The 16,749-nt window shown below is 41.4% G+C and overlaps 1 protein-coding gene across 1 annotated transcript in view; it reads right to left on the bottom strand.

The window, feature by feature from the left end:
- The window catches only part of glsb (glutaminase b), a 40,517-nt gene that overhangs the window by 5,523 nt on the left and 18,245 nt on the right, over window positions 1-16,749 (bottom strand). Inside the window, 7 exon segments of the mRNA XM_080019193.1 lie at window positions 6,711-6,803; window positions 11,316-11,447; window positions 12,344-12,520; window positions 13,294-13,344; window positions 13,728-13,794; window positions 14,169-14,227; window positions 14,594-14,626. Of these exon segments, the coding sequence (XP_079875319.1) occupies window positions 6,711-6,803; window positions 11,316-11,447; window positions 12,344-12,520; window positions 13,294-13,344; window positions 13,728-13,794; window positions 14,169-14,227; window positions 14,594-14,626 (612 nt within the window).

Genomic DNA, 16,749 nt, shown 5'->3' with positions numbered 1-16,749 from the left:
TAACATTTGAATAATGTCAAACGCTTCCATACGACGAGGTGTTGTCTATTCAGCATGGATTGAGAAAAGCAAAGCCCATTGATTCAGCATAAAAACACTTAAAAAAAAAAAAACCCAAACAAAACACACAAATCTATGCAGAAACCAGTGTCACGGCAAAGAACGACAAAAAACAGAAAAGAAAACCCAGCGCAGAGCCTTATTTTACCCAAAATACAGCCACGTTCAAAAATAAATAAATAATTAACTTGATGCCAAATCCTGTCCCCCCCCCCCCCCCCCCAAAATCTCCACGGCAACAAACTGCATCACAAATAGGAACGTGTGTTTTTTGGAAAAGGTAAAATAAGGCTCATCGTTGAAGACAAACACATAAGCAGAAGCGAATTATTTGAAAGCTGTTTACAGTGAGACAATAACCCAGTAGAGGCCGACAGGGAGGAGGTGAGACACCATGACATACAACACAGACGCCCGTAACTCATGGCTTCCTTTTAAAGACGCGACTTTGAATGCAAATCCAATTTGTGAATCGATAAATATTATGTATCTGTCATTTTCAACCCTCCTTTTAAATGCAATAAACCTATTAATTTAATTATTGATATTAAAAAAAATAATAATAAAATTGTGTTTTATTCCTTTTGTAGCAGGTTCTTAAGTTAACGGTTGGAACCATCCCCACTCTATAAATAAATAAAATATTAAAAATAAATTAAATCCCTCAGGTTGCATAATAAAAATCCAACCTGGAGGGTTTTATGAGTGAAAATAATAATAACAAAAATCAGACTATGTGCACAGACAGACTCCATCTTACCGGCTGGATTTGGTTGATTGACGATTTGATCGATTGACGTTACATCTATATTATACTAAGCGAAGAAAGCACTCCTGCTTTTGGGTTTATTTCGACGGCAATTTCCACTCAAAAATACAGAATTATCATTATACGATATAATTCCACTCAAATTCCGCTGCTCAAACTAACAAAATTATTATTATTTTTTTTTTCCACATGAAAGGAAGACCTGCTTGTCGTTTATCATTCCAGTTCCACTGCGTTTGCCTGAACATGAAGAGCTTTGAGATGACAGAGCTTCCATGGAAGTGCACCCAACAGAATAGTGGGGAGGTCAAACCGCATTTCTAATACCTAGGGGAGGGTTCGAGTGGGAGCAAAGAGAATCGAGACATAAACCTTAAAATGCTGCTCCTTGTATTTTTTTTTGTTTTTCCTGGTTTAAAGCAGCTGAAGCCTGGGTGGGTCATTTAGTAACAATATATACTGTATATCTCAATACGACCGATAGGAGAATGAGACCATCGGCCCCTAAATATGACAATTCCGACAGAACCATTCTAAAAAAAAAAAAAGAGCGCATGTTGAATTCCTTTTTGCTACACATTCGCAAAGAGCTGTTGTTCAGAAATCCAAAATAATTGGAATTATGTATAAAGGTGCATGAGATGAAAGAACAGCTATTGGCGTAGATGTTGATGGATAATGGTGCTTTATTTATTTTTAATACATGGAACATTGAGGCAAAAAAAATTATAATGAGAATCAACGCCGACTTCACCTATTCTGGTTCACTGGGTTAATTTCAGCAAAATAATAAAAGATAAAATAATAATAATAATAATAATAAAATAAAAAACAAAAAGAAAGAAAGAAAAAGAGAAAGAAATCATGAAGCAACGGCATCTGACATGTGACATATCTAAACAAATATGCAGATATGATAGTAAAATGATCTTGATGACATGAGTTCAGCACATTTAAATCATGGACAAATGCAGAGCACCGGGGAGGATGGGAATCAGAAGATGGGGCGGGGGGATGATTTAGACATTTTGCGAGAGACAAGCAAACAACAGAGACATCATATGAAACTATGAAATCAGACAATTAAAAAATACAATAAATACTGGTACTGCATTCAAAAACCCCTCTCTCAGTTGCATCGGAGCCATTATCCCCTTTTCCAGGAGTAGAGGTCCGACGACGTTGAAAAGACTCAAGTAAAACCGAGTCGTCCGTCCACACGCAACGGAACATTTAACATTGCGGAGGGAGCAAACATTTGAAAATTTTTTTCCCCAGGACCTCCAACAAAATCATCGATCCAGGGTCAGTTCTGCACCCGCCGCGTCTCTGTCCGGGCAGGACATCGCTCAAATGCCATCTTGAATTTGGCACCGGTTCCTACATTACACCTTCCCCAATAATTAATATCTCTTTATTTTATACCGGAACGAAGGCATTACAAGTCATACAGTGCTTAAAAATACAAATCTGAAGCGATTAAAATTAAAAATCCCTTTTAAACAGAAGAACAATGACGCGACACATTTACTCGTACTGAACAAGGCTTTCGTTTTCCGCTTCGGCTGACTACACTAAACTTAAGCGTTTAAAGACTAGGATATCAAAATTTGGCATTGGATGCCACATTATTTTATGATATTCCATCGGGTCGAAACCATAAAAAGATCCGGCTTCAACACCCGGTTCCTGCTCCGTCTTTACAAACCTCCCAGGTGTGCAGGCATTGCATGCTAAACTACACTGTCGCGTCGGAAAACAGAGAGCCAAACCCACGCCGCCTACAAAGTGGTGGATGACAGGGCTGACTGTCTGCGGGGGAGATCATGGATGGGGGCCGCGGGTGGTGCAACACCTTCCCGCCAATCAACCGCAAGTGAGTTCTTTCCGATTCATTTTTATACCCCCCCCCTCATTTTTTTTTTTGTGGTTTTAACCGTTTCCCCTCCCCCCCTCCCCCCCAAAGCTCAAGGACCACGAGGTCTGCGGGTTTCAGTTTTTTGCCATCCGGATCCCACTTCACTTGAGCCCAAGCCCCCCGCCCCCCCCCCCCCGAAACTGATGCCAGAAGCTTTTGAATGCCTTGTACCACAAAATAAGGACACGAACAGACCCTTCTGCCGCTTCAGTAGAAGTCCAATAAAAAAATAAAACCAAAAACAAACAAAAAATAAAAACAGTCAAAAATCATATTGACACTTTACAGGAAAACAACTTTCCAGAGAGCCACGGCCAAGCAAAGGCTCCAGACCCTCGACACTTCCAAGCCTGGATTGAATTAAGAACTAGGGACGCACAGACACCTTGTTTTCCGAGTACGAGTACTGAGTGTCGGGCACTTGGTTCACAAACAGAAAACTTCTGTTTATGCAACGGTGAGATCCGGCGCCGATATCAGCACCTGTGCATCCCTCCTAAAAAAAAAAAAAAAACAACTAACTGATAAAAGCCGAAGACGACGAGGTGACATCCAAGGCGTTTTGCTGACGTGACGTTCTTGTGCAAACGGTTTTTCCAATTATCCTTTTATTTTTTTTTTTTTGCGTAGTGAAAAGGTATTTTAAAAAGGCGTACACTCCATGCACATTCTGATCTACTGTTGAGCTCTAGGAGACGCTAGAAACATGCCGGCACATGTAGAGTGAAGCGCATGGAGTACAGTAAATACTGGGTTGACAAACGGTCGTAGAATTTTGAGATATGATCGACTGTCGTATAGCTCCGACCTTTCCAGTAGACGGTCCTGTGTGATAAGCGTCACACCGTGTACTTATTTATTTAATCCACCGCTTAGTGCCTGAAACCAAGAACGCAATTCTCCCGCAATCCTTCACTTTGCCGTCTCACACACGTTTGGTCACATAAACCTCAACTCAAGACCACACGGATGGAAGAGCGGGGCTCCTGCAAACCTTCATGGTCGTAACTTTTCCCACCGCGGGGCCCCACGTCTTTTTGCATTAAATGGTATTCAACGTGGGCCCCGTTGTCCCGTCGCCAGACTGAAATTTCTTTGTTGAGGATTTCGATTTTTCCCTACATTACACGCAAACATGCACTCCAGGATATACCGACATATCACACTGTTTATTATTATTGTATTTTGGACATTGATACATCTCTTAAAATGTGTCCAGCCATTCCTCATTATGCCTGAGCGCCAAAAACATCTCTCCAACGTGAATTATCCACGTCCGCAGCAGCCTTGACTCACCATATTCCTCATACTACAGTTTACAGTAACGGGGAAATAACCACGAGATAAATAGGGTTCTTTAGAAGTGCAATGCAGCCACGCGTTGAGTCAACTCCATCCCCAGCCTGTGCCTTTGAGGTAGTACACTAGAATTCGCGAGGACAACGATGACATGTTTTAAACCGACGCCCTCCCCCCTTCCACCCCCACCCCCACCAATGCTCAGCAGCAGCTCAGAATGTCGACTCCGGTTCTCTGTGCCGCCACACAAAGAATACTGATAAGAGGACCGAGAACGCGACAAGTTTCTGACGTTTTCCCTCGAAGAGTCAGAAGAGATCCCGTCTCCGCAGTCGGCTAGTTCACGTCTCGCCTTCCCGTTTGGGTGAACGGGTAGCGTTAACCTATCTTTGGTTGAACTGTGCCAATACCCATATTGTGACGAGATTGAGCAAAAGAAAATGAGAACAACAGTCATCAAGCCACATTGTGAGCGCCTCCCAGGCATGAGTAGGAAATCATAGGTGGATTTATTGTCATTTCTTTTGACGTCCAGGATGCAGTTTGGGGAAGTGAATCACCGGCATTGTGTTTATTACACAATCATTTAGTCAATAATTCAATATTAAGTTAAATAAGTAACATTTTCAGAGTTGCACTTTAATTCTTATTCAATTATGGATATACTAACTCAATTTAGCCACTTCCTGCATCCTGTACCTCTCTGTATCATTTACCAATATGGATATTACGGACAGCACATCTAACGATTTAACTCTCATCAAGCAAATTAAGAAACTTCCATTTACAAAGCAGCAGGGTTTAACAGTAGCTCCAGACAGCGTGCACACACACACGCACACACGCACGCACGCACACACTTAAACATTCTAATTTCAAATCAACCCATAGCCAAGATTGTCTAACCAGCCAGTCCACTCGGAATAGCATGAATGAGTTCAAAACAACTCAATGGAGGAAAACCCGGCCTGGAATGATGGGCTGAGGTGCAGCCTAAATACCACTAAATCAGATCCTACCCATTCCAAGGAAACAAAGGCTAGGAGCTGATTTGAAATCAGAGAAAATCACCCCCAAACACAAAAAAACAAACAAAAAAAAACAAACAGTAACTCATCTTAAAGTTCTTTCCTTAACAACAGCAAAACAACTTAAAGATCCTCCACACCTATAACCTCTTTAAATGCAATAAATAATCCTCATCATTATTTCTATAAATATTTGAATTGAGGGTGTGGAATGGAGTTGGAAGAGGAGAGAAAGAGGGAAGGTGGTACAGACAGGAAGGAAGGTGGGTGGGGGGTTCTCCTTTTCTAGTTGCGCTCCCCGACACTTTCCATCCTATAGACTACAGTGGTGGAGCTGTCCTCGTGAGACTCTGTGGGGGACACCTTTTTCCAAAGGGGAGCTTTCAGAGTAAGTTCTTTTTGGAGACTCTCGTAATCCATGGGTCCAAAGGTTTGCTGCTGTTTCAATTGACACGGATAAAAGATTAGTCTCCTTGCCACGTCTCCCGGCGTGTATATATATTTCACTGCGACGGTGAGTTGTTCTGTGAGCAAAATTATGAAGGTTTCACAACTGTTGATTTCTCATCAAAGTAACGGCCAATATGTAAAGTCTGAGTCTTAGTTCCCCGTATTTCACGGAGCAATTTGGAAACGTACACTTTGTGATAATTGACCCAGTTTGAATACAATAGAACACTGGCAAGAACCGTTGACCTGTAAATTAGGAAGAGTGAGGTTCTGGTTACAATGTATTACCACAGTTAATAGTTAATGGCTGTTGACCCTCGCCCTCTTGCTAGAGCTCTCTGGTCACAGGTACTGTTGCACCCTACGTCAAGCAAGCTAAAGTTATGCTACTTCTAAAGAAGCCCGGTCTTGACCCCACCAATCCCAACAACTTTAAACTTCCTGTATTTCAAAACTTTCATTGTGAATCAAAGGTCCTCGAGAAGTTTGCTTTTTATCAGTTCCTGACATTTTAAATCAAAACCACAACTCTGTGATGCATACGACAAAAAAAACGCTCAAAGAGAGAACTTATACTAGACCCCAGTGCAGCCTCCACTTGGGCGATCACGGCATACTGGTCAACCGGCTGAGGGACTGGGCCGGCATCCCTGGCTCACCCCTAGATTGGTGCTGCTTTTTATGTCTCCAATATAAGGATCTCACTCTCCGTCGGCACCTCATCTCATCCCTATAAACCTCATTCCATTCCACTAATTCATCTGGGCTCCTCCAGGGCTGAGGTAACACTTAAGGTGTTTGAACTCTTTAGTACAGCCAGTACAGTGATTCATAGAAATGGCCAACCCGTGTAACTTGAAAGCTTGCAATGTTGAGCTCACAATTTGTCAACTTAATGCCTTTTCTACATCCATCTATTGACGTCTTCACGTTGCAAAGACACGAGCACGAGAAATTGCCGATGCAGACTCCCTACAAAAATCAGCGCAGGCAAAACCTGACAGAGCTGCACAGTTCAACTACTATTAAGTGGAGCCCGTACACTCCCCACGGCCATCTGAACTACAACAACCAACAATCACCTCAAGTCCCCAACAGCGTCTTTTGGAGAGATGGTGTGTAGGTTGTGGACAGCGGTGACAGAGGCATGTGTGCGCTTGTGACAACAAGGTGTAGGCAACCTTACCCGCTGGTCCCCGCCCTCCCTGCGTGGGTCGTGCTTCTTGGCAAAGTGCCTCAAGTTGTCGTAGTTGTGGAAGTTGAAGAGCTCGACAAGGTCCTGAAATGAAAGCAATGGTGATAAGTAGATAATGAGGAGACGAAAAAGATATAGACCTGACAACTTTCCGCAAATATTTTGATTACCACAACAGTGTTAAAAGGATGGCATGGCGTTTGAGTGACTGCCGATAAATTACTCAAATATTCATTCAGTAGCCCTCTCGTAGGCTAATCTCATCGTATGCAAGCTACTACTGCTAACTATATACAGTATACACAAAGGTATCTCAGGGCTCGACAGTAACAGTTGCCCTGGGCTACCAGATTAAGTCAATTGGACAACGATGTGTGGCCTCGGGTTTCCCCCCTTTGGCGACCACTTTTTGACAAAAAAAAATAGGGACAGCGAACAGCAAAACACGCACCCCAAAATTAATACTGTGATGGGTTTTGAGCAGCCACACCTGTCCTAGGTCTAGGTAATTGGGCCCGGGATCAGTGTAGCTGTACACCTGTTGCTTGTGGTCTAACCACACACACACACACACACACACACACACACACACACACACACACACACACACACACACACACACACACACACACACACACACACACACACACACACACACACACACACACACACACACACACACACACACACACACACACACCCACCCTCTGGTATAGGGAGGGCGAACCTGCCAATGTGGATGGATGGATGGATGGATGGATGGATGGATGGATGGATGGATGGATGGATGGATGGATGGATGGATGGATGGATGGATGGATGGATGGATGGATGGATGGATGGATGGATGGATGGATGGATGGATGGAGGTTTTACCCGTTGCTCGTTAGACCAATCAAGTAGCAACAGGTGTACAACCACCCCATCCCCACACCATAGATACATTTGTTGCATTCGTGATATTTAAATATTGCTGTTACAGTTGGAACCATACGTTCACGTGCGTTGACTCACGTGCGCACGAGTCATGTATTTTAGTGACAATGGCGAAGCAAATTAAGCTGCTGAACTGTTTGACTAACCCGTCAGCATCAAACCGATTCAACTGACAAAGGACCAGATGAACCTGAATGAACAAAACATACTGTACATTTGTGGGAGGCTCGCTCTAGCTTGTTAATCGCAATAACGCGGTGACCCAGTTTAGCAAATTTTAATCTTTTTTATCCGCCTGAGAAAACGCCATTCCGCGATTGATTAAAGGGAAAGGTACAATTAAAAAGACGTAAACGTTTTTGAGCAAAAATATGCGTTCAGAACAAGATAACAAATTGACGCATGGATCTGGGTTCTTGTTCTTGCACAAGCCAGAGGCAAATTTCGTCTCTCACATTCTGAGAGCTCTCCTTCTTGCGATTGGTCCAAATGCTGTTAGTCATGGCAGGGGACCGACTTCAACCTCCTCCTTTTCCCGGGTTAGCAAACCGCGCTCCGAGCGCCCTGCGTGCACCCCGTGCCGTTCCAGTGTTTTGGTTTTACAGTGTTTTTATTTTAGATCTATTGTTTGCTAGTTTCTACTTGTATGATATGAACAGTTTAAACCGAGGGACGTTCCTCCTTGGATCAGGACAGTCATTTCGTAATGAAGAGAGAGTGATCTCTAGTCCATTGTGCGTCCGGATCCCTGTGTGACTGAACAAAAATAATGCAAGTTTATTTAACCTTTATTTATTTTGGGGAGCACCAACCCAGACGGCAGTTGAGGTAAATAAAAGCCCCTTCACTCTTTGATGAAATATCATCTTTATGTAAAGCAAAACCATTCCCACCTCCTCTGGCTGTCGAGTTTGTGCTTCTTTCATTGGAGAGTTCTTATGGAGTATTCTGCTGTGTTCTGGGACATGTTCTCTGGTGGTTCTAACGTCTTTTGTTCTTGCATCTTTTTAAGTGTATCTCCACCTTAACTAGTGGACTCGTTCTCTAAGACGCGGCTCTAGTCCTAAAGCAAGGAAGCAATGCTGTGTTCACAGGCTGGGAAAAATCGAATTTGTGTCGGAAGTGATGCATTCATGGTAACTCAGAAAACCATCTGCTAACCACCATACGTATATATTAGACCTCTTTTTACCATACATGTGTTTGCATCCCTGTATAGTTAACCAAAACTAAACTAAAAATTAAAGCTAGGTGTGAAAAAAACGTTTTAATTAAAACTAGAAAGAAAAAAAGAACAGAAACGATATAGTGTACTTACAAAACAAACTAAAATAAAATTATCATATAAAGTAACCAGTCTTTATTTTTCGTAATTTTTCTGGTCGATTTGGTCAAATGTGTCAACAGATAGCCATTACAATACAATAACCAGTTCTTATCTTTGTAGACAGACAACTACTGTATGTTGTAATAATGAGCATGACTCAGACCTCATCTGGTGGAGAGCTACTTTTAAATGGAAAGATGCAAATTAGAATTGACCATTGTTAATAATGAGGGGACAAACAGGACTGTTGAGATTCTTATTGTCTGTGTGGTGAGAATATACTGTACATGTGGGTGTAAGAGAGACAGAGACACAGGTGTGTGATCAGGCCACAGGTGACCAGAGTAGTTAGTGTTATCACAGCTCTTGTCTGTCTTGACCTGTGTTTCTTCCCCTCTGCAGATTTAAATTCTGTATCAGATAAAACACAAACTACAAAGACTTTATTTTGGTGTACTAGAATAAAGCTTTTAAACCTTATTTTATGTCACATTTTCATTATTTAGCTGCCGTATAGAAGCATGGTATCTTAATTACTCAAAATATAAGGTGACTCATTGGGTATACCTGCTGTACATCAATGACAAATTCATAGCGTGATCTGATCATGTTCACGTGATAAGAAAGCTGCACATACGGACCACCGCTGCAATTTTCAGTTACCACAATAGTGAGATTGCTGATCTTGACACCGTGTTTATTATTGTTCATTATTCACTATGGAACAATAATAGAACATGAAACTACCCCATAGTTACAATTAAATAAAACAGTATATGGGACTGAGACCAAGTTTCAGTATAATGCAACCGCTAACTCTCACTGACTTTTAGTAGTACAGGACATATAACTAACATGGAAATGACCGGTTCAAACTTCAAATTGAAGTTTCTTTCACTTTTAAGTGGCAATATACCCTTCGATTATATTTATATGGTACTTGCCATTCCAAAATAAATGTAATAATAAATGACCTACTCTTCTCACTCTTGTTCACTGGAAGCCCTCCTTCGCTCACATGCATTAAACCAACTAAATTAAATGGAACGCCTTGTTTTATTGAGTGACCGGTCAAGAACGAGTCTCAAAAAAGAGTCGAACCTTTCATCACGAGCGGTGCTCGTGCACTACGAACAACCAGAGTGCACGTTCCACTTTAGTGACAGCGATATATGCCGTCTGCACAATTTTGGAATATTGTCAGATGATCGATAAATCATTTATCGAATCATCTTCATTTAGCTTGAAGTAACTCACAACAGCAGACATTGACTTTCTTTCGCTCTCTATTTTGTGCATCAACTGCAACACGACTCTGCAGTTTCAAGGGCGGATTCATGATGTTCTGCTGTACAGTGTTTAGCAAGCCCCGAGTGACAATCTCGCCAGTCTTCAACATAAAAGATTAATCTACCCTAAATTACTTATTAATCAGGTCTGTCTACTACAAAGGAGTGGAGTTCAAGGAGTTCGATTCTCAAGGACGCTGTTGCTCAATCTCCCCGTCTTAACCATGTTTGTTATTACATGCATGGGAAGAATCTATTCATTCTACACACACCCCTCATCCTTAGCCAATAGCAATCACTACTGGCACAAGAAGCTAAACCACTAAGGCTGGGGACCTACACAAATGTTGCGTCGACGTATACAATTCACCTACATTTTGTCTTTCGATATATGAAAACTTTTTAAACAAGTAATGAATCCACATGGGAAATCTTGGTTTAAGAAGTTAAGTAGCAAAAAGCTATTTTCATAAACATTTGTGAAAGGTTTACGTTCTATACAGACACTAATACTTCCGGGCATGTAGGGACTTGCTCATCCACCAAATGTACACATCTTTAGTATGGACCATTTCAGACCATCTAGTGTGTTGCAGCCCATAGGAAAGAACATATCAATAATAATAAATGTTGAACATCTAGGGTTCATATATGAAAATAAATAGTTTCTGTATAGTGGATCGGAATAATGATTATGCCCCCCCCTACAACATTATAGTTATGTTTTGTGTATACTAGTTAAATACCACAAATTTATACAAAACCCTTACCCTCCCTTCCACTCTGCCCTCTCGATCTGTCATGATAAATTCAAATCAATTTAATAATTTTATGTTAAGAGATATTGTTCAGAGACAAGATAACACAGTCAAGATAAGAATGTACACACAAGTCACTTTTGTGCTAGGTATGTTTACAAGCGTTGTTTTGCAAGTAGATCCTGTCGTTCCATATGTGTTGTTATATGAACTGAGTACCTAGTATAGTGTGTGTTCTGTTTATTGTGTGTACTGCATATACTTGTTTGCCTGGAGTTTTGCATACCGTGCAAAACTGGATGCCTCTGACAGAGTTCCCCAGTTTATCCAGTGGAGGTGACCAGCACATGATGCCCATCACATTGGGAACAACCAGTAGGATGCCTCCTGCCACCCCAGACTTGGCTGGCAAACCCACCTACAACAGGGGAAAAAAATGAAGAGGTTCCTTCAATTTTGCTACAGAATGCCAACTCTACCCTCTCCACGGCTTCCCACATCCAGACAAAAATACAACCAACGTTCATCAAATGGCTGAATGTAGTTAGAATGACAGGACCTTTCCATGTAATACTGTCACTTGTACGAAAAGGGCTTAAGTCTCTGCTCTTCAGTATTTTTTCAACCAATAGTGAAAGAGTTTAGGAATCTGCAGCGAACATGTGGTGTCGTTAAATCACCAGTGACAAGTGCCATCTAAAATTTAAGGCCCATTAATAGTTTTCAGAGGTATCTGTATAATAGTTTTATATAATACAAGGTCTCCATTCATAACAAACTGTATCTTGAGTCCAAGCAAACATTCAGAGGTCACTTTCGGTCATTCCGGCGATTGATGTTTGTGTGAGCTTTTTGTATCGCAGCAGCTGATCTGACTTGGCCTGAGGCCAGAGACAACATGTACCAGCCGGTAGGTTAACTGTGACTGGTAAACAATGTGTACTGGACTTGAGCCAGTTAATGTTTGTAAATAACTAACAGGGTTTCTTTTTTTTTTGTTGTACAATATAATGATAATATAAGTAGGGCACGGAAGGACTTGGCAGAAATATTCGGCATATTGGCCGCCATGTTGCAACGCCATGGGGGCGGCATTCAGTTGGTGGCAATCTTTAACCTCACCACTAGATACCGCTAAATTCGACACACTGTACCTTTAAGAACTTAATAACACTTTGTTAGGGGTACATATTGTATAGAGCAAAGTAAATATATATATTTTTTTAAAAGTAGTATAAGTCAGTTTATAAAGAGTGGCCAGTTTTATGCAAAAAGTGTTTTGAAATTAAAACTAATTACACTTGTTTCACTCACATGGAAGGCAAATTGGCCCGAGAAGTCATACATGCCGCAGGAGTGCATCAGACTCAGGGTGTCTCTAACTGCCTCTGGGCTCAGCACGCGCTCGCCTGTGATTGGACAGAAACCGCCGTTGGCCAGGGTGGCCGCCATGACACTGGCACTCTCACAGGTCACCTCGATGGAACACAGCTGGGACAAAAAGAGAAACAATGACACAATGATAAATCACACCATTTCTCAGCCCCGATAGTTGTGACCTAAATGCAGACAGGTTTACTTGGGAACGCTTAAGAACACATCAGGGTTCCCACTCTAAAGGAGACTTTTCCAGGACCAAACTCCAAAATTCCATGATCAATGCAATTAGTAAATTTTTAATGCAGATACGCGAGATAAATAACTTGAATTTGTGACTGTGTACAAAAAAACACAAATGGAATATAACCACTGATCAATGTGAGTGAAATAGTGTTAAAACAGATAAACTGTGTGAAGCTCTTTTTCTTTTCATTTTTTAAATTTGGGCAAGAAAATGTGACAACTAAAATCTCATGATATTCCATGTACGTAATTGAATTTCGAAAATTTCCCAACTTTCCAGAAACTCCCTGGTGTGGGTTTGGGAAGCCCGAGCTGCGTGAGTGGCAGTGCGATCAAAACAATCGTCCTGAAACCCATTTGTTGCACAGACTGTAAGTGCAAATTAGGCAACACGACTCTGGTCTCAAGCCAACACAATAGCAGAATGTTTTAGAGAAATATTTGCAGGCTACTAGGAATATTTGAGAATATATGACAGATTTGCCTCGCAAATTATAACTGCAAGACACGTGTGCCGAAAGAAGGACTGACCTCTAGAAGATACAAAAATATGCTGCAGTGCAAAAAAAGGCAGTTTCCTGCCTTTGAAAATTAACCTCATTTGGAAAATGAAACCTCAGCAAGTATATCGTTGCACTAACTTGGAAGTAGAAGTCCAGAATGGATGTCATGTCTGTGCCCTCTGGGAAACACTGCGGAGAAAACACACAAAGACATTAGCCCCTTTACATAAGCCCCACTTGCACTGAAATACGTAAATCTACTGGAAATGTTCCGTATTGGCATCATGTGGGAATGGGAGCCGGTGTGGATGTTCCATAAATTTCCGCGCTCTCGACCTTGTATCATTTCTGGGAAAATACCGGCACGGCCGTTTATGGAAGTGTGTGGGAATGGAAGCATTAACATTTCCGTAAAGTAGGGGCGGAGCCGAATCCAAATAAAAGACAAATAGTGGGTTTTGACGAACATATATATATCACACACAGAGACAGAGACACACAGACACACAGACACACACACACACACACACACACACACACACACACACACACACACACACACACACACACACCTTTTTCTCTTTCAGGTAGTAGCCGATGGCAAAATTCCTGTCCCCTGACTCGCGCTCCGACTGGAATCTGTCACACAAAGAACAGCGCACGCCCTATCACAAACAGCAAGTGACAATCTCTACTGTGTGTGTGTGTGTATATGACACTTCTCCACCCATGTTCCTCCTCCCTCCTGTGTACAGTGCAACCAGCGCTCTCATGCAATCATGTGATGGTGACATGAACACCGACTCTTTTCCAGTAAACATCATTAACATTCATGACCGCCGAGCAACACAAATAATATGTCGGTGGGCCGAACGATTAGGTCTGGTGAATAATTGACGTGAATAAGAAAGGGTGGATGGGGGGCTGTAAAGGTTTTGGAAAACAACTTCTGACCTTTGGAGGAAAGGGGGGGGGGGGGGGGGAACAAAGAAAAGAAAAAAAAGACAACTTACGTGGCATTGCTGAACCCCACATACTCATTTCCTGCCATCTTGTTGAGGAAGTCCATGACCTTGAAGGAAGCAGGCGTAGTTTGGAGTGAATTTTGAATTCTGTCCAGAAGTTCAAAAGTGTTGTTTGATTCTGTAAATGCCTGTTGGTCTGCGCTTACAATACTGTTTGCAAATACTTTCAATCGTCTGTTGAGCATACTTTGGTGGCAGATGGCACATATGACAATGCTACAGGTGTACAAAGTACAAGGCCTAGTATTTGCCAACAAAAGAACATTCTATACGACTGGAAAATTTCTATTGGCTATTTGAGCTAAAGCACCCATCTGGTACAGAGTAGGATTGAAAAAGAAAATATATTAAAAAAAAAAATACTGTGGCAATGTGCAACTACCATCTTGAACCTGATCCGTTTTGATACTTACATAGTCAAATTTCTCTGCGTTGCTTGCACCTTGCTGAGTGACAAAGAACAAAAGCTTGCATTAGAAGAGCTCATTCCACGTGACGTGCATGGAGGAAAAACACAGTATGATCATAACAGCAAAGAGACGATACTACTGCTTGCGAGGTAGAACTACACAATGAGCATGTTTGCTTTGATTTGTTTACATACAAGATGTGAGATAAATCACATGGGTTTATGCAAGTTTTACTCGAGACAAGAAGTGTTAATGAGATAGGCTTGCAAATAACTTCAAAAGAGGGAATTCTTTTGAGGTGAAGAGAGGGAGATTTAGTAGAAATGCTTATTGCAATAGATAAGCCAATTACAAAAACAAAACAAAAAACCTAATAGAAGTTCTACACATTATATCCAATAAATGCCTTTTTTCCGATTCAGTTTACTGTCAAATGGGTCACTTTTAGGGGGTCTTGTAGGTTAAAATGTGAAGTATACATTAGCACACGTTTTTTTAACTGTGTGTATATTTTATTACCAATGTACTTATGCAGTAAGCTAGTGCATAGAAATGCAGGTCTCCACATTAGGGTTTGTATTATGGGTTGCCATAATTCAGACGTTTGCGTATGTGCGGTATCTGCAGCACTTGCTTTTAGGCCAACATGTGTGGATCTATACAGTGACATCAGTTTGTTTGACAGCCGAGCGGACATAAAAAGAGGGAGAGAGGTGGGGAGGGGGAAGGTCGGGTGGATAAAAGGGGAGTTGTCCTCTTCTGAGGAGAACGGTTTCTGTATTTAGCCTTTTAGCACACGCACATCATATTAAAAGGCACCTTTACAACTGAGTTTGGCAAGAGAAATATAGGAAAAAACAAAACAAAAAAAAAAAAAACAGTATACATTAAAGGCGACACTGGATTGGATAGAAATGCTTTGTTATAAATCCAATCAAGAGGATTTTATGTTTAAGGGTAAAGATGGCGTGAGCGGGTTTTTAATGACATGGCTATTGCTACACATGTGACTGACAGTACATATTTAAAACTTCTACAATTCTCTGTGCAGAAGAAGAAGAGGGGGAAAAAAAGATAAGTGTTAAGAATTTGTTAAGAGTCACTAAATGGGGGGGGGGGGGGGGGTCTACACAGCTGGCTGGGTGGGGGAAGAGAGAAAGAGAAAGGGGAGGGGTAAATTTCAGGGATGGAAGGATTGGGAGGAGAAAGATATGGAAAAGGAAGAAGAAATTACCAACGTCATTTGACCTGCAGCAGCAGTCATAATATCCCACAGTTCCTAAGTCTGGAAAATATGCAACATACAAAAAAAACAGCAACAACAACATGTAGCCTTCAAGCACCATGTAACAACAGTTTTGGGGGGAGGACCACGTGCCAACATGTTGTCTGGGCAACCATACCGCATCGTTCTCGGGAAGAAAGGCTAAACTGGGCACTGACCAATGGTTTGAAATTGTACATAACTGATTTGAAAAAAATTTTAATAAAATAAATTTTAAAAAGTACAAATATATATGTAAATAGAAAAGGAAACATTGATAGCACAATGATGATGGTGCCCAAAGAGAGCAGGGACATGCATTACTTTACAGCCTTGACAACTCTGTGTCTCAGAAAAAAAACAAAAAAAACAAAACTGGCTTTGGAGTGTCCAGCGATTTTGACTTTGACAAAGTGCAACAGAAAGCAAGCTGTGTCGTCTTATGTTCGGCACAAAGGCTAAACAGTCGAACCGATCCGAAACCTGTTTGAAATTTACTACATCGGCTCTTAGCAGGGATGCACCGCTGAAGATGCCGGCGTCTGGTCCGATACCGTACTCAGAAGCTGGACAAAAATGGTCCGATACCTAAACCTGACCAAAACCGTCGCAACGTGACGTACAGTTTCGCTTTCATTTTTTGGAACTCAGTGGCAGTGTCAGGTTGCAGCCGAGTTTGTTTTTAACAAGTAGTGAACAAATCAATTCAACAATAATAAAACACAGGATCTTCAAATGACGGGATTTCACGATTATTGTTCATTATTCCACTATTACTCGTACTTGTCCCTATTCAGAAGAATCCTGTTCAGAGTGTAGTATATCAGCCTAGAATATATATTTACTGATCTAAAAAATGGGCAAAGAGATTAAATTTTTATTTTTATCCGTTTTA

This window comes from Zeus faber, assembly GCF_960531495.2.
Source record: "Zeus faber genome assembly, chromosome: 18".
Classification (NCBI taxonomy): domain Eukaryota; kingdom Metazoa; phylum Chordata; class Actinopteri; order Zeiformes; family Zeidae; genus Zeus; species Zeus faber.
Note: the sequence above shows the minus strand (reverse complement) of the source record. Positions and strands in the feature narration are given on the sequence as shown.